This window comes from Apiospora marii (genome assembly GCF_038362585.1).
Source record: "Apiospora marii strain CBS 49790 chromosome Unknown utg000013l_segment0_segment0, whole genome shotgun sequence".
NCBI classification, from domain to species: Eukaryota; Fungi; Ascomycota; class Sordariomycetes; order Amphisphaeriales; family Apiosporaceae; genus Apiospora; species Apiospora marii.
In genome coordinates this window covers 1,764,435-1,782,084 of record NW_027117384.1, presented here as the reverse complement: position 1 = coordinate 1,782,084, position 17,650 = coordinate 1,764,435, and the positions used below count along the sequence as shown (strand labels likewise).

At 56.1% G+C, this 17,650-nt stretch overlaps 6 protein-coding genes across 6 annotated transcripts; 3 read left to right on the top strand and 3 right to left on the bottom strand.

Annotated features, from left to right (window-relative positions):
* Nucleotides 1-123: 123 nt before the first annotated feature.
* On the top strand, nucleotides 124-1,200 carry PG985_015691 (uncharacterized protein; the record flags this gene model as incomplete). Its single annotated transcript, XM_066835457.1, has 1 exon — nucleotides 124-1,200. The coding sequence occupies one exon, from the start codon at nucleotides 124-126 to the stop codon at nucleotides 1,198-1,200; it is 1,077 nt and encodes a 358-aa protein (XP_066676660.1).
* Nucleotides 1,201-3,317: 2,117 nt separating this feature from the next.
* PG985_015690 (Developmental regulatory protein) lies at nucleotides 3,318-5,171 on the top strand (the record flags this gene model as incomplete). Its single annotated transcript, XM_066835456.1, has 1 exon — nucleotides 3,318-5,171. One exon carries the CDS (start codon nucleotides 3,318-3,320, stop codon nucleotides 5,169-5,171), a length of 1,854 nt encoding a protein of 617 aa, XP_066676659.1.
* Nucleotides 5,172-6,211: 1,040 nt separating this feature from the next.
* PG985_015689 (glycosyl hydrolase family 3 N terminal domain-containing protein) lies at nucleotides 6,212-8,667 on the bottom strand (the record flags this gene model as incomplete). The annotated part of the gene is made up of 3 exons (XM_066835455.1): nucleotides 6,212-7,608; nucleotides 7,677-8,474; nucleotides 8,544-8,667. 3 exons carry the CDS (start codon nucleotides 8,665-8,667, stop codon nucleotides 6,212-6,214), a joined length of 2,319 nt encoding a protein of 772 aa, XP_066676658.1.
* An 826-nt stretch (nucleotides 8,668-9,493) lies between these two features.
* PG985_015688 (uncharacterized protein) lies at nucleotides 9,494-11,223 on the bottom strand (the record flags this gene model as incomplete). Its single annotated transcript, XM_066835454.1, has 2 exons — nucleotides 9,494-10,938; nucleotides 11,004-11,223. The coding sequence occupies 2 exons, from the start codon at nucleotides 11,221-11,223 to the stop codon at nucleotides 9,494-9,496; spliced, it is 1,665 nt and encodes a 554-aa protein (XP_066676657.1).
* Nucleotides 11,224-12,098: 875 nt separating this feature from the next.
* PG985_015687 (uncharacterized protein) lies at nucleotides 12,099-13,717 on the top strand (the record flags this gene model as incomplete). The annotated part of the gene is made up of 5 exons (XM_066835453.1): nucleotides 12,099-12,201; nucleotides 12,307-12,343; nucleotides 12,458-13,332; nucleotides 13,386-13,548; nucleotides 13,609-13,717. 5 exons carry the CDS (start codon nucleotides 12,099-12,101, stop codon nucleotides 13,715-13,717), a joined length of 1,287 nt encoding a protein of 428 aa, XP_066676656.1.
* A 1,306-nt stretch (nucleotides 13,718-15,023) lies between these two features.
* Nucleotides 15,024-16,634, bottom strand: PG985_015686 (uncharacterized protein; the record flags this gene model as incomplete). The annotated part of the gene is made up of 3 exons (XM_066835452.1): nucleotides 15,024-15,317; nucleotides 15,387-15,735; nucleotides 15,787-16,634. 3 exons carry the CDS (start codon nucleotides 16,632-16,634, stop codon nucleotides 15,024-15,026), a joined length of 1,491 nt encoding a protein of 496 aa, XP_066676655.1.
* Nucleotides 16,635-17,650: the final 1,016 nt, after the last annotated feature.

Sequence of the window (17,650 nt, the reverse complement as noted above, 5' to 3'; positions counted from 1 at the left end):
CAGACATTCGGGTTGGCTCTCGTTACATACCACCTTCCAACCTTTTCTCGCATGTTGCCCTGCTGATGCTGCTCTGCTCTCTGCCACCGTACTGCGCGCCCCCCAGAGAACAACAGCCCCAATATGTTCGACGAAAACTTCACCTTCGACCGGAAGGGGGCTGCGGACACTAGTAGTAGGCGCGACACTGAGGAACCCGAGTCCGCTATGTCCCCCAAAGAAGTCTACGCAGAGCTACCGCCGCCGCCGCCACCCTCCTTAGAAGCTGCGACACAACAAAGCGCTGCTGCTGCTGCTGCTGCTGCTTACGCCGCCAACAATCCTCCCACCGGCAAAGAGGCGACTGCGACGGCCACCGAGCCGGACACCGTCGACAGCCTGGCCCGCCAACTGGGGCGACAAACATTATTGCAAGAGGATCCTCAATACCAATGGCGTCGCTCACAGCAACAGCTATTCGCCTACGAGCCGGGCCCGTTCTACGACCAAAGAATAGTCCCACGTTCCTCGAGTCCGTCCCGGCAATCAGCCCAGTATATCCCGCTGCAGCCAGTGCAGGAGATAGGCAATCAACCACCCAGCTGCTCACAACCTTTGTCGCCACCCTCGTCTGCGGACACAAATCAAATACCTAATTCTTATTTATCTTCTTCTTCCTTACCTCCAAGTCTTGATCAACAATTTGAAACGCCACCATTACAGCAGCAGCCGTGCTCTTCGGTCCTGCGACCGGTTGGCAATCAAGCTAATAATACGCGGGCGATTCGGGAAAACCTCCTCGAGACCATGATCGCCAACAACTACCAGTGCAACGTCCAGAACTCGGAGCCTGCAACCCCGGTCTCTGCATCCCTGCCGCCGTTTTTTGCCGGGGCGCCTGCCTCGTCCTCTTGTTCTTCATCTTCGGTCACAAACCACGACGGCGACACACTAATGACGGACCCGACCCGTTCCATTCAGGTGGATCAGGATTGGGGGGACGACGAGCCCATGGTTCGCCTGCTAAGCTACCGCCGAGCCGGTGCCATGACGCGGGTGCAGAAACTGGGTCTCAGTTTCCGCAGCGCCCAGCATACGGCGCTGCAATGCGCCAACCTAAAACCGAACAAGACGAGGATGCGGAGGAGGGACAGGAAACCCTCCAAGGCGCAGCCGACGCCTGCACCTACACCATCGGCGGTGGGCGCATCTTCGACATAATTCTTCCTTTGATGGCCATGGCCATGGCCTTTTGTTTTGTTTTGTTATTTGCGGCGGCCGCTGTGCTGTGTGCTTATGTGTCTGTGTTTTTTCATCTGGCGTATTAGAGCTTATATACCCCATGGGCCGGAGTTTTCGGTGTTTGGTTTTTTAACCACAAAGTCTTTGAGAGGCGCTGGCGTGCCTATTCTGAGGGCCGGCTTTGGGTACGACAATACAGCACATCACATGGATGCATATGGAAAGGAGTTTTTTTTTTGTTTTTTTTTTTTTTTTTTGGGGAGGAAGCGAATCCGGGTTCCAGCATTGGGAGGGAAATGACCCGGCCGAACAGGCTGGTTGTCTTTGTGGTTTTTTTGCTCTCATGTGGTGTCCCGCGTGAGACGCCATGACGGGTTTACGCAGAATGCGCGATGCGATGCGATGCGAATTCAGGCTGCTACAATGCGAGCCAGTCTATTGCTGAAGTCAGTCGAATCGAGGACAGGAAGGGCCTGGACCATCATCAACTTATACATTTGAAAGGGATCGGGCTGGATCGGCATGTCTATACAATGCCAGGGCCTGCTTCCTACAGGGCCTCGAGTCGCTATAATTGGCGTCCAGTGCTATACTTAGGAAGCTGGGCTTTTGGTGATTACTGATCTTCAAAACCTTGTGGCTAACCGTTGTCCGCACTTGGTGCACCAAATAGACACCTGAATATCAAATGAAATAAAGAAATAAAAGTTAATGTACACCGTTGCAAAATCAAATTCAAGCAGTCTATGACATGGACACTCATTGCTTGTTGCCGGGCAAGTGGTTACGCCAGGTGTGTGTTTATTGGCGTACACTTGTTTGTTGCACTTCTGTACCTTCCCGTAGCCTACCTAGCCTACCAATGGATCTGGATCTTGGGTTGCCCAGGTTTACTCACCGATCGATACAAACAAGTGTATCTCGGTGTCATCGTCAGTATGGATATTGTTCGCCCTCCCTAGTCTTAGGCTCGTCTTTGTCGTTCGTCATTTCTGAGTCGTCGACTCTCTCGCGTATCCTTTGTTGCCTCGAATGCCTCGAACTCGGCCGACTTTCTTTCTTTATCAAACTCGTAAGCACGAACCATGCGTTCCATTTTCGGCTTCCCGAAAGGTGCGGCTCTGTCGGGGTCGCCAGGACTGACTGAGGATAGACTAAGGTGTTTGCCTCCCAGCTGATTACTATCTTCGCTTATTGCTCTGCTAATAGAAGGCTAGGCAGAGAAGAAGAATAGCCAGGCTGGTTTGCCCTTGATAGCGACCCTTTGCTTGGCTAGGCGGCCACGGCAGGGTACCTTGCATACCCTTACCCAGGGCACAGGATTATTTCTGGGTTAATGCTTCGTCTCAGGTGCCAGGCAAATTAGCTTGCGAATGGGTTATTATTGGGGGGTAAAATTGCCCCGTATCATCTCGCGAGATGCTCGCATTCCAGTCGGCCGGCCCTTTGTCCGGACGGGCCTGCGTTGCTCGTCACCACCCCCGCTCGCCCCAATCTAGGCTTCTCCTGCGACTCGACTCCTCGCGGGGGGCGCAGTTGGGAATGGGGTCCTTTCTTTGAGCGGCTGTTTCTCCTTTGTTCCCCCTATCCATTCTGGGCGCTCGTCTCAAGATGGGCACCTCCCTGGTGGCTATACTCGGCAGAAGCCGATGGATGGGTGGGTGGGTGGTGGTGCGTCGACGGCGCACTGGAAAGGCCGGCCCAGCTGTTAAAAGGGCAGGAATGGAATCTTCAAAGTTCACCGTCGCTTGCTCCTCCACCTCGCATTCCTCGTGTACACATTGCAACGGCGGGTTTATTATGCCACTGCTGAGCAGCAAGTCAGACAGCTCACTTTGATCAGCCTCGGCGTGGCTTCTCTTACTTACACTCACTCACTCACTCTATCTCCCTTCTTCATACCTGCTGTTGCCGTGGCAGGGCCTCGCATGTTTTGTTTACTTACATATCAGGCCGAGATACCCCAGTGTACTACGACGTCCCGACTTGTGACTTTCTTCTCGTAGCCGACAACCGGCCAAAAAAAGTGCCTCCTCCTTGTTGTTGTCACCTCCTTACCGTCGTCTACTGGATATATACGTTTCGCAAATTTCAAGATGGCCTTCACCACGGCGCAGTTGCCCGTGGACAAAGACCAGAACTTGTTCTGGCAGAGCAATGAGGGGGAGTTGGGCGTGGCAAACGATCACCTCTTTGACCAGTTTGTTACCTTTGAGGCAGGCGAACCAACAACCACCTCCACAAGCTTCGACTGCGAGTTTCTCGAGGATCCGCCCAGCCCTTCCCTCCTGCTCGACTCGCTCGACGATTGTTTGACAAACTCGAGCAATGACCCAGGCTCGTCCTCGGACGGTACATCCTCGGCAGAGAGCACGGCCGTAACTGCAGCACGCCATATCTCGTCTGCCCAGGCAAACAACAGCGCCTCGGGATCTGTGATAGCGAGCGGTTCCATATCAGACTCCGAGCTCTTGCGTCTGGAGGGCATTTCCCTGCGTTCCTCTCCTGGCAGGGCGCTTGCTACTGCACCTTCAAGCCCCTCGCTGCTACCAGCGTCGTCGCTGAGCCCGAGGAAGAATCGCTTAGTCGACTCTGTCTACGCTACCTATAGAAGAGCGGCCCACCGCCCCAGACCACAGATAATGCACGCAGAAAACGACATATTTGATATAAATGGGGACGACCCGGATATCCTGCGTGAGCTCCAGAACTCGCGGGATTCAGTGGTCCAAAATTTAGAAGCTACATTCGAGCCGATCGACAACAATGGCCTGCCTCTATCACCTCCCCTAACAGGCAAAATACCTCCTCCCAGCTATCAATCGAGATCTAAATCGGGATTTGTTAGTGGTCCGCTGGAGGATCCTTTCACAGACGGACTCTTCATCTCTCCGTCGGCAAGTCACCAGATAGACGGTCAGCACACCCCATTACCTACTCCTGGATTGAGTGACGACTTCTTCTACTTGGACGCTTCCCATACTGTCGAACAACTGCAGCCAAGCACTCGCCTGCCCAAACAACGGAGCACGAGCTCAGCAGAATGGCCCATGGAAGCCTCTATATCTGATAGCTCCCAGCTCTGGTCAGCAGGGGCCTATGTTCCGGACAGCGGGAGCCTGCAGAGCTCGGAGTGGTGGGAGAGCACTCCCGATAACGGCGCCTCTAGCCAGACTCCCTCACATAACAAGACCCGAAATTCTTCCCTCAACCTAGCCATGCACAGCCAACAGGCGGATCTTCCCTACGAATACTCGTCAGACCTCTCGGGCCTCATGATCCACATGCCGCAGCCACGCCAACCGCAGGCTTCCGTCCTGACAGCCCACATTCCTGATCAGATCTCGACGCCACAGCACCACGGCCGTCACCAGCACCAACATTATCACCACAGCAACACCGACCACCGCCACCGGCGCCCTGTGCCCCGGGCCCCGTCCTCCGGCGCCCGCCATCGCCAACACCTACCTGCGCACGGTTTCATGACGTCGCCCCGCAAACACCCAACTCTGCACCACAGCCCCTCGCGGTCGATGCTCATCCACCGCGAGGAGTCGACCTCGCCGACGCCCACGGCCAACCGCCACCGCTCCTCGTCCATGTCAGTCCGCAAGCAGCGGTCGTGGTCGCGGCGAGAGCCCCGGACGCCGAACCCGCACCAACACCACAGCTTTTCCGCCGGCAGCGGTTGCAACACGCCGGCCACGGCCACGACGCCCAAATCGGTCAGCTTCGGCGGCGGTGGTGGAGTGGACTTTGTCAACTTCACCCCGAGCGACAAGAACGTCCTGATGCAGGGCGTGGCGCCGAGCGGGTCGTCCAAGACCAAAGCCCGCCGCGAAAAGGAGGCCGTCGAGCGCCGGCGCAAGCTGAGCGAGGCGGCGGTCAAGGCGGTGCAGGCCGCGGGCGGGGACCTGGATCGGCTGCTGGCTGAGGGGTTCACGATGTGAGGATCGATTGTCGATACGAAAGAGAAAAGTCGTTCTTTGCATGAACTGCATTGCTGGTGGCGGCGGCCGAGACGGCCCTTTTCTATTATTTTTATCAATAGGGGGGGGAGGTTGGAACGTAAGGGGGTGTACGACATTGTCGGTAGCGCCCCCTTCCCCCCCTCGCGGGCGCGCGCGACGCTACGCTACGCTACTCCTTACGGGGTTTTGTACGTTCTGGGACTACGGGTTAAGGGATAAACCTGAGCCAACGCCTTGATTCACCTTGGAATACGGTGATCTTGACTTTGTTTCACATGATGTGTTTACAAATCTGTCTTCTTCCCTCTTCATCTCTCTTCTCACTCCGGTCAAGCCATGTCTACTCCCAGTCAGGGGTATCGGCTTCTTTTGTTTCCTTTGTGTGTGGCTTTGAGCATTTACGTTGCGGAGATGTCGATTGGGTTTCCCATCGAAGGAGTTTACAAGATGGACAGTGGGTAGCGAGCGTTTCCTGTACTATAGGCGGGTTTAATGACTTGCATGTACAGTCGGGTCGGGTCGGTCGGTCGGTGTTGAGGATGATTACTTTTAAGGGATTCTTTCGAGGCCAGGGGGGCTGGGAAATAGTTTTTCGTTTATTAGCCTGTCTGGGGGCAACTGAGCCTGCCGTAGAGTCTACCCAATTTCACAGCAACAATGGATTGGGAAGCTCATTTTCGCTACTTACATTACTGCTGGCCTCTCTCCCTTCCTTATCTGATTTTGAAGGGGGAGGCGCGGCGAACATTTCTCTTTCCTCTTTTCTGTATTTTTGTAGATGATGGATGGATATGTTCACGAAGTCCGGCGTCGGCGTTGCTTGGTTGGAAAGGGGATACCATGGATTAGGGACTTCATCGTACGACGACCTCTAATAATATTAACATTATGTCCTGTTTCTACGTAGCTTCATAAATGTCTGGTTCTCTACATGATTACCACCCATGTTCTCATCTTTCTTCATTCAGAAGCAGTCTAAGTGAGGATGAGCAATTACCCAGGAGTGCCGGCCTTTTTTTCTAAGCCGCAATCTCGAGCGTCCCCTCGAGCTTGATGTCCCTGCTGCTGGCGCCCACGTAGATCTTGTACTTGCCGGCCTGCAGGCGCCACTGCTGCGCCTTGACATCCCAGACGCTCAGGTCCCGGCGCGTCAGCGGGAAGGTGACGGTGTCGGCCTTGCCCGGCTCGAGGGGCACCTTCTCGAATCCGCGCAGCTGCCGCACGGGCGTCACGAACTCGTCGTTGCTGGGGATCCCGACGTACAGCTGCGCGACCTCGGCGGCAGCGGCGTCGCCCGTGTTGGACACGGTGCAGGTCACGCGGGCCACGACGTCCCAGAGGGCCGGGTGGCCGCCCTGGGCGACAGGGACGGCCGGGTCGGGGATGGGGCGCGTGTCGACCTTCTCGTCCGTGTTCAGGTTGACGGTCAGGTCGTCGTAGGCGAACGTCGTGTAGCTGAGGCCGTGGCCGAAGGGGTACAGGGGCTCGACGCCGTCGCGGTCGAAGGCGCGGTAGTCGATGTAGAGGCCCTCGGTGAAGTCCTGCTGGGGGAAGGCGTCGAAGGTGACGGTGCCGTTGAGCAGGTGGCCGTAGTCGGACTCCTGCTTGGCGACGGTGAAGGGCAGCTTGCCGCTGGGGGCCACGTCGCCCCAGAGCACGTCGACGATGCTGTGGCCGCTCTCCTGGCCGGGCAGGCCGGCGTAGAGGACGGCGGTGACGTTGGGATGGTCGATCCAGGCGTCGACGGTGCGGATGCCGGTGGAGTGGATGATGACGATGGTGTTGGAGCAGTTGGCCGCCGTGTTCTGGACGAGCCGGTCGCTGAACTCGTCCGTCAGGCTCGTGCGGTCGAAGCTCTCCGAGGCGTAGGCGTTGAGGAAGACGAGGCAGGCGTCGGCGTTGACGTAGGGCGTCGGGTTGACGCTCTCAAAGTCCCAGCGCAGGATGCCGCGGTCCCGGACCACGCGGTCGCGGATGGCGTCGAAGGGGGCGACGACGTAGGCCGGCGCGCTGGAGCCGCTGCCGCCGCCCGTCACGAGCGTGCCCTTGAACGTCTCCCAGCCGAAGTTGACCTCGTAGCCGCCGCCGTAGCGCGACGGGTTCTGCCACGGGCTCGCGCCGACCTGGGCGTCGTAGCCGAGGACGTAGACGAAGGTCGGCTTCTTCAGCGGCAGGGCGTTGTTCACGTTCTTGACGAGCACGGTGCCCGCGGCGCCGATCTTGCGGATCAGGGAGCCGTGGTCGGCTTGCACGTCGATGGGCTCGTGCTTTTGCAGGTTGTTGTACACGCCCGGCGACGGGAACGAGCCGTTGTCTTGGTTGGTGTAGTACCACGCAGCGAGGATGCGGGTCGCCATGTCGGTGGCCCGTTCCGTGCTGACGGAGCCGTTGTTGACGGCGTTGGTGAGGTTTTGGCCTGGAGAAATGGGGATGTTTGTTAGACTTTTCGTTCTCGGTAGAATGTATATAGGAGAGGAGGCTTACCCCAGAACCCGGCATCGGGCATCACAATATCCAAGCCAGCATTGGCCGACGCGACTCCCGCGTGCTGGGCCTCCCAGTCGCTGACCACGAAGCCTTCGAATCCGAGTTCCGTTTTCAAGATTCCGTTCAACATCTTACTGTTCTGGCAGCCGTAGGAGTTGTTGACGCGCTGGTACGAGCACATGACGCTCACGGCACCCTCCTTGAGGCCGTCCATGAAGGGGAAGACGTAGAGCTCGTGCAGGGTCCGGTCGTCGACGTTGGAGCTGAGAGACTCGCCGAGCTTGCCGGGCATGCGGCGCCACTCCTGCTCGTTGAGGAGCCAGTGCTTGGGGTTGGCCATGACGCCGGCGTCCTGTATGCCGCGGACAACGTTGCCCATGCCCGCGCCGGCCAGGTAGGGGTCGTTGGAGAGGCCCTCCCAGTTGCGGCCGCCGCGGACGTTCCTGCCCAAAGGTCCCGCGACGGGGCCCAGCGCCACGTTGATGCCCTTGCCGCGGTACTCGTCGCCCAGGGTCCGGCCGTAGTCGTACATGAGGCCGCGGTCCCAGGTGGCCGCGACGTGGATGCCCGCCGGGAAGGCCGAGACGAACTCGTTGCCGCGGATGCCGTCGGGGGCGTCCGAGAAGCACAGGGCGGGCACGCCTAGGCGCGCGATGGTGCCCGTGTTGCCGACGCACTGCCCGGTGAAGCCGTGGGTCAGGTTCAGCTTCTCCTCGAGCGTTGCCTTTGCGACAATGGCCTGGGCGCGGGCGTAGGCGTCTGTCCATCGGGCACTACTGCCGCCGGAACCCTTGGCTGGATGGGGGAGCTCCTTGTTAGTACTCTTTTCCTTTCTAGAGACTGATGGGTTGGCTGGTTACTTACGGGTTGGGTAGACGGGAGGGGACAGGCCGTACAATGGGACTTCCGACTCATTGGTGTAGCCTTGGCCCAGCACAAGGGTGCTCTGGCCTGCGAGGGCGCAGAGAGCAGTGGTGAGCGACTTCATGTTGGAGACGCTTGAACTGAGGAGAGGCGCGGTGAGGAGGCCAGGAAGAAATCACGACACGGGGTGCAGTGCCATGCTTGTATTTATACCCTCACTTCTGTTCCTAGTATACTACAATTGCATACCCCATGGTAAGACAACATGATCCTCGGCCTGCTGACTCGTGCGTTGAAATCGGCCCTTCATTGTTTGCTCGCATGTCTTGGCCTGATCCAACATACCACTGTCGGGGTGTAGCCCGGTGGTTGTTGCTCTGCCTGCGGTGAGGAAGCCGGCTACAAGGCAAGCGGATGGAGACCGATAATGGAGTCATGGGGTGCTCGTTGCGGTATAGGCAATGACGGAATGAACCTCGTGTGGAGAAAGGGCATGGGGAAAATGGGGGAAGCGGGGATTTGTCGTGTGGTTAGGTGGTGTGAATTCGGGGTATAATGGATATCTAAGGCTTGGCGTTGTGGGAACTCTACCGTCCCACCGGCAATTCTCAGGCAGAATTGCCAGCAAAACCATGCCTCCCCATGGCTACCCATGGCCCCTCATCAGTAGTCGTTCGTCGGGTTGGCAAGGATACAGCTCTGAGGAGTAAGATTACACACGAGGTAAATAGGTTTGAATTGGAAAAGTTGATTCGTCACATGGGGGTACTTTCCAGAACCGGAGCACCTGGCTAGGCACCGTCATCGACAGGGATGAACCTATACCCGATGAATGACAGGTACGATGAGGCATATGCAGACCTTTGAGACTCTTCGATGGTAGAGATAGTAACAAATCCCAATTCAAGGGGAGGGGAGCTCGCTTTAGTGGTTCTCGGCCTGGGTTCCAGCTAGATCTCAATGACAATCTTGCCCATGCCACGACTGACGCAACTCAGCATCGAGTCTTTCTTCTCATCTTCCATCAGAGCCGTCCCGCGATGCTCAACACTTCCACACTTCACGCTGACCTTGCAGGTGCCACAGTTCCCGACCTCGCAGCTCGAGGCTATATCGTCGAAGTGCTTCTTGAGCACCTCCAGCAAGGTCTGCTCCTCGTCCACTAGCAGCTTCTTGCCCCCACGATTGGCTACTTCGACCTCGAACGGGTCGCCCGTCGTGTCGGCCGCGAAGGCCTCGAAGTGAATGTCTGCCTCGGTGAGCCCTACCTCCTTGCTCACGCGCAGAGCCTCATCCATCATGCGACTGGGGCCGCAAACATAGACGTGGGAGTTCCAGCCAATGTTCTTCATGATGGCGGGAATATCCATCCGCTGGCCCTTCGACGCATCGTAAATCTTGACCGCGTCGCCCAGCAGATCGAGGGTCTCGCGGAAGGGTATGTCGGACTCGGAGCGCACGGCGTAGTGTAGAACCGTCTGCCAGTGGATCTGCCGGTAAGTATCTAGCATCGCCAGGAAGGCTGTAATGCCGATGCCGCCGGCGATGAAGACGTGCTGGCTTGCTGAGCCCTTTGGTTGCACGTCCGAAGTGATTCTTCCGACTTGGATGACGTCGCCTTCCGTAGTGCCGTGCATAAACTTCGATCCGCCTCGCGATGCTTCTTCCAGCGCAATGCCCAACTCGAAGCGGCTCGGGTTTCCGGAGACGATGGAGTAGGTTCGTATCAAGCCGTTAGGTAGCTTCAGGCGCGCGTGCGACCCCAGCTGTGCGTCTCCAGCCTCAGGGTCCTTCTCAACGGACTCTAGAATGAAAGAAGCAATCCTCTCCGTTTGCCGCTTCTTCTCCACGATCTTGAACTCCTTCCATCTCTCGACGTTGTCCAAGTTTTCTCCCGCAGCCGCCTTCTTCTCTCTGGCCTTCTGCTTGGCCACTCGCTTTTGGAAGTTGCCGCGGCTCTCTATACCCATGTCCTCGACGCCTGCCAGCTCTTCGTTCATGGCATGGTCGTCCTGCGTCCGGTGAAGGTACTCCTGCACCCGCTCAATGGTCCACTTGGGCCACCTGCGCTCGACCAGGCGGATTTCGTCGCCGGCGGCCACCGTGCCCTCCTTGAGCACCCTGTAGTACCATCCCGTGCGCGAGGCCGCATAGACCTTCGGGGCGAAGTTCTTCAGCTGGAACCGGTGGTTTAGCTTGAAGCAAGGCTGTCGTGGCAGGCTGACCTGCAGGAGAGGACCGACGCCAGGTTCTCCGACTTGATGGAGGTCGCCTACGCAAACATTGCGCTCATTCATGTACCGCGTGACAAAGTTCTCACCAAAAGCACCGGGCTTAAACCGTGATGCAGCTTCGGGATACTCGGTTTGCCAATCAGGGTAATGGGAGCTGCAATCTATTGGTGGGTATTAGTAATGGTAATGCATTAGGGGGGAGAGGAGGCGGGGTTTTGTTGCCTACATCCCAAGATAGCTTTGTCGGGACCACCATGGAAGACCAGGTCGTGCTCATCCTCATCAAGTCCTATCATCGACACGGGGACGCGGCCCTCGCGGACGAGCTTGTCGATCCCGGACAGGACGGAGAGGCCCGGCATGGTCTTCATCTTGCTGGACCGGACCTCGAGGATGACATCCTTCTCAAAAGGGGCGTAGAGGTCAACATCTGCTGCGGGGGCCATGATGTTGGACGGCTCGCTGATATTATGTACGTACAGATGGACTATGTACTTGATATTGGGAAACGATGGGCGAGAAAGGGAGATAGCGGCGCGGAATTGGAGGCAGCGACGAGATGCCCTTATAATGACTCCTACCTACCTAACTTTGGCGCGATGCACTTTGGCCGAAGTTGCGATTGGCTGGTACTTACTGCAATAGTGGACTCATGCTTACTTACCCAAGTTGCTTGCTATATTCAATTACATTCCTTACACTTGGCTACGAGATGTCGCCTTCTCGTTTCCTCCTTTGAGGTCAGGCAGCATCGGGAAAATGCAAAAAGCAGGAACGCGACTTATATGATGAGCAGTCTGAACCACTAGAAGGACCCTGAAGTCTTGATAGGCGCGATGCGAAGGGTAGTACCTGTAAGGGACCTGTGGGTATTGGTCGATTTCATGCAGACCAGCAAGTGAGATGAGATGGTATAGTTCATACTCTCCATGTTTTACGGAAGAGATAATGGCACCCAATTGCTCGACATGCATATCTACCCTTTGTAGGCATTTCCCAAAATCCGTCCTTTTTTCTTTCTTGCTGAATGAGCATAGACATGTAAAAGAAGTTGCAGTGGTACAGACTTAGCTGGTCTTACTTACCTAAAGTGATACGAATCAGGTGGGGCTGTGCCAGCATGGATGGATTGTGGCTTAAAGCGCAATGCCAGGCCATCCGTCGAACAAGGGAACCATTCTAATTCCACCATCAACCAACCTTGACGACAAACCTCACAACTCGCCAATTTTCGGATTCCTCGGACGGGCGACTTTTCACATCAATCCATCGCATCGAATCGCCGACCATCTAGCCCCAAACCCGGGGATTTCTGCCCGCCATGCCAGATTCACCGCCCGGCGCCGGGCGTACCGACTCGATATCCTCACAACAAAACGATGGAGACAAGCCCAACGAGAAGAAGAAGAGCCGGCGGCCTGCCAGTAAGTGGTGGATGACCCCGGTCGCACGAGGAGCAGTCGCGACGGGATCTCCGAACCGCGCGCATTTGGATTTGGACGGTTTCTGACGATGTGCTTTTTGAACAGACACGGCCTTCCGACAGCAGCGTTTGAAGGCATGGCAGTAAGTCTCCCGCGCGCGCCGTCCGTCGTCCGCTGCTGCTGCTGCCCCTAGCGGCAGCGGGCGACCGTCAACAACAACCAACAACAGAAAAAGCTGACGAGAATATGCATCCAGGCCGATCCTCACACCCAAAACCGTTCTGCCGCTTTTCTTTGCCATAGGAATCATTTTTGCGCCGATCGGTGGGCTGTTGCTATGGGCCAGCAGTATGGTCCAGGAACTGAAGCTCGACTACACACACTGCTTCGACGAAGCTCCTAACGGCACCTTGGCGCCCATGGATAACAAATATGTCGAGGCATCATTCAAGAACTCCAACACTTCGGTCAACGCCATGTGGCGTCGCCAGTCCACCAACCATACATACCCTTGGGCCCAAAATACACTGCAAGACCAGACAGAGTGCATTCTGCAATTCACCATTCCCGAAAACATGACGGCGCCGGTTTTCCTCTACTACCGCCTGACCAACTTCTACCAAAACCACCGCCGATACGTCAGCTCCTTCTACCAAGAACAGCTGAAGGGGGATAAGAGCGCCTTTGACGGCATAGGCGGCACGCTTAACTCGCCATGCAAGCCTCTGGCCGATGCTGGAAACGAGCAGGTCTACTATCCCTGCGGACTGATCGCGAACTCGTTGTTCAACGACTCCATTGCCCAACCTATTAAACTCACCACGGGCAACAGTAAGGCCAACGAGACGTACAACATGACCCAGAGCGGCATCGCTTGGAGTTCTGACAAGGACCTATACGGCAAGTACCCCGACAACATGGACTTCGACAAGTTCATCCCACCGCCGAACTGGCAGGATCAATACCCCGGCGGGCGTTATAGCAAGGAACACCCACCCCCGGATCTGTCGCAGGACGAGCATTTCATGGTCTGGATGCGGACCGCGGGCTTGCCGACATTTAGCAAGCTTTATATGCGCAATGAAGACAAAGACATGGGCAGCGGGACATACTCGCTCAGCATCATCTCGAGTAAGCCGACATTCTCCTGTCAACTGAAGTGACTTCACTAACACAGCCTCCAGACTTCCGCACTGATGTGTTCCAAGGCGAGAAGGCCATCGTTATTACCACCCGCACAGTGATTGGCGGCAAGAACAACTTCCTGGGAATCGCATACGTCATCGTTGGCGGCATTTGCATTGTTCTGGGTGTGGTGTTTACCGTGACACATCTGATCAAGCCCAGGTACGTCGCCATGCATCATTACTACTATCTTGAAAGGGCTGCAGACTGACATTCTGACAGGAAATTGGGTGACCACACTTATCTGTCTTGGAACAACGCCCCTGGTGGTAAATCTAATACCATGGGCGGTCCGGCGGTGGGTATGTCGACAGGTCGCGACTTGGCGTAGAGTGCCAGCGCGGCGTCGCCCTCGGGAAGTGAAGGACGTCCACCCCTCCCGCTTATAATCGAAGCTTCGTCCGATGCCCACCAGCCTATAGTCGGGAATGCGAGTGGCTCTTCAGTTCATCTCAGAGCCACGGGATTCATGCGGCCCATACCAGCAAGCAAGACAGGTTGCGCGGCCGACAGACGAATAGTAACGCCCGTCTGAACGGGGCCATCGGTTCATGGAGAGACCACCCTACTTTCAAGAGGGTCGACGTATCAAGTCGGGCATAAAATACAGATGCCTGCGGATCGAAACTTGGTTGCTTTTTATGATTGTACGAGTACCCTGCATAATGCGCATTACACCCCCTCTGTTCAATGCAGTTCCTGGGCCAAAAAGGGGCCACTTCGAATTCTTGGTTTTCTCTTTTTGTTGTCTTTCTGCCCTCTCTCTGCTTATCTGCGCTTGTTGGGATCAGAGTCTGGTTGGGACTCAAGGATTTTCTTCCTCCGGTCCTCCATGGCAGCCCGCCCTGACAATTTTGTGTGTCGATGATGGACAGATGGTCGGATTTGTGGAGGGAGGGGGCGGGATCAGGATCAGGACGGACCAACCACCCTTGAATTTGTTATCGAAGTGTCCCAACTATAGTATCGGCGTTACTGGTATCGTTTTCGTTTGCTTTAATAGACATGATTTAGTTCAAAAATCTTGTCTGTTGTTACACGCGCCTATGCCCCTTAATGTTGTTCATTGGGCAAACTTCTGAGGACCAGACTCATGTGATGTGAACCCCTGGCTTTCGTAGCCCGTTGTCTAGGGACTGCGTGCACGCGTTGAGTGAACATGTTCGACCGCGCGAAGACATAGTGCTGCCAGTATAGTAGCAAGGTCGGTGGTATCGGTCAATAGAGCGTATTCAAAAGACGCGAGGAAACCAGTAGTGTAGTATCGGAAAGTTCAAGCAAGGTATATTGCAGCAGCAATCATGCCACACACTATCCAGACGCCGCTTTCATTGACGTAACTTCGTGATTTTTCTCCTTTCTCGTCCCCTCTCGCTCTCGCTCCCCGGGTTTGGCGTGTGTTCGTTCGCCTTGGTTTTTTAGAATACAAGCATCCTGGCCCATAATCGCCAACTCTCTGCAGTCTGAGTTTCCAGGGCAAAATTGACTCGAGCGACTCGTCCGCCCGCCAAGCAGCAAATAGTGTACAAATTCGTCTTTGGTTTTTCTCGTAAGGGATTTCCCCTCCACGTGCCACATCATGGCAAAGTCGCCACCCCGTCAGTATACGATATATCGCAAATGAGGGAACGCGAGACTTATGTCTCGGCCGCAGGCTCTTCGGTCTTGGCCCTCTTCACCTCCTCCACGCTTAGAGCCGGCTCCTCAGCCTTGCGCTTGCCGTTGGTCTCCGCGGCTTCGGCTTCGGCCTCGGCCTTCTTCTCCTTCTTGCGGACCAGGCCAGACAAGTCGTTGGCGTTCTTCTTGGCCTCCTGGATCCGGGCCTCCGTCTCAGCCTTGGACTCGCCCAGAGCAGCGCCGAGAAGGCCTGTCATGGGGTTCTCGGCGCCCAGCGCACCCTCTACATCCACGGGGTTTCTCAGGTCCACCAACTATAAGAATTTTGCAGGTTAGCTTCAAACGGGCGCGACGAGGAGTAAGCGGGGGAGTGGAGGACTCACCCGTTGCTCCATGTCGGCAATAATGTCCTTGACCTCCAGGATGCGTTTACGAGAAGCCTCGTTTTCTTCGGGAGCGTGAATAGTCGCCAGATCCACTTCCTCGTTCTGGAGTTTCATGCGTGTGCTGGCAATCGCCTTTTCCAGCTCCGAAACGGCCTCATTGCGCATTTCTTCGTCCAATGCCTTGGGGCCTTGGCCGTCCTCATCCTGTGAATCTGTCGTGATGGAGGCGAACTCGAGAGCAAGGGACAACTTGAAGTGAGCCTCGGCGATAACTTCCGATTCTTCAGGATAGAGCGCTGACTTGTACTTCAAGGACGCGCGCGTGTCATTGACTGCGAGAGGGAACCTGTGGCCAGTTAGTATTTCCTCCGACGATCATTGTTCAAGAACGACTTACTTCTCGTTCTCCAGGGAGATCTCAGCCAACAAGTCATGTGTATCGGCGAGTCGCTCCTGGACATGTCTTGAGGAGGGCGAATTATCATCAGCCTTCTCCTTGCCTTTGGAGTCTGCAGCGTCAACGTCACCCTGTTCAAGTTGCTTCTCAAACATGACTCGCGCCAAGTCCAGGACCTCAAAGGCGACTGCAAGATCGTCCTCTTCCTCTTCCTCCTCGCCTTCGCCCTCCTCTTCGGCATCCTCTTCCTCGTCGGAGCCCTCAAAGTTCTCGTCGCCGGTAAATTGGAAGAGGGGCTTCTTCGCCTCGGGCACCTTTTCACCTGCCTCGAGCCCGCTGGCAGACGCGTTCTTAGCGACGATGGCAACGCCCTCCTCGGCAACCTTCTCTGCATCGGTCTTCTGCTCCTCCTCCTTCATGTCGGTCATGGGCTCTGTAGTGCTCGCCTCGGCAGTTGTGGTCTTGCTCTTAGCGGCTCCATTCGCGGCCTTGGGCTTCTTTTTCTCGGTACCGGCCTTGCCACCCAGCACGTCACTCTTGCTCTGGCCGACCTTGAACAGGCAGCGACCGTACAGGTACAAGATGTCGGCGTTGTCGGGGCTCATTTCGCCGTTGAACTCGGCCTGCATCTCGGCGGCCTGCGCGAAGACCTCGGAAGCCTCATCGTACTTCTTCTGCACGTACAGAGAGCCGGCCTTGGCGGTGAGGTCCGCCAGCGAGACCTTGATAGACTTCTCGCGCTCCTCGGCGTCCATGGGCGGCAGGGATTGGGGGGTTCCGACTGCGGAAGCGACGGCCGAAGGGACGGCGGAGAGGACCGGGGTGTCGTTCGGGGTAGGCTCTGCCATGGTGGTGGTTGGTAGATGGTAAGATAGGTAATTGATGTATGGTATGTATGGGTGGTGATGCGACGGGGTTGTGATTGGCTATCACCAGGTCAATGGATCAAAAATGGGGATCGAGTATTTGGTTTGGGATGGGGACGATTATCAAAAGGGGAATTCTGAGAGATAGACGAGACGACCAATGGGTTGATCTCGGATGTTCAGTCGGGATGCGACAAAATTCGTGGGATTGATGGAATGTGGAAAGTTGCGCGTGCCACACACAGCTTGGAGCTTTGGGGAGCTTGGATGTAACCAGGTGCAGGTGCGGGTGGGCTGACGCGAAGCAGAAACCACTGTAAAGTTCGGCAGGTAGCGACCGCGTCAAGCTGCCAACCGTGACCAGCCTCTGACGGGGTCAAGACGACAATTGAAGGGCGGGCCCAGTTCAAGGACGGTGTGCGGTGAGTGTGTACACTGTATTTGACACTGTTATTATTCTGGTCGAAAGGGTCACGTGGGCTAGAGCCTACCAACTGCTGTCCGCGCTACCTACTGCTGCTGTCTAACATCGCACCCCGTGCCTCGTCCAACAGTTGCAATCTCGCATGGCATCACTTGAAGTATGTAACTATGTGTATTGTAACTTGCAAAAATGAGTCTGCGTGCTAGACCAAAATGTCAATTCATCATGACACTGCGCTCCCAGACCCAATTGGCTTGCTGCAAGTGGGATGCATGATCGCATAATTGCAGCTACAATTGTATGCATATACCAGTATCTACGGAGTACTGCCACGGCGATTAGCTATCCCGTTGCTCGCTCTACCGGCGCGCCAATTATGGCCTATCGTCAATGATCTTTTCGCTCGCCGCCAGTTGCCGAATAACAATGTAACGCGAAGGCAGTATGGACCCAATTGTCAGTTGCCGTAGATACGATACTGGCAGATGCAAAAACCAAATTGTCTCTGTTGGTCCAGCAAAAGAAGAGAAAAGCGTGACGTAAGCCCTGTCGTCCGGGCCTGGGGAGGGGTCCC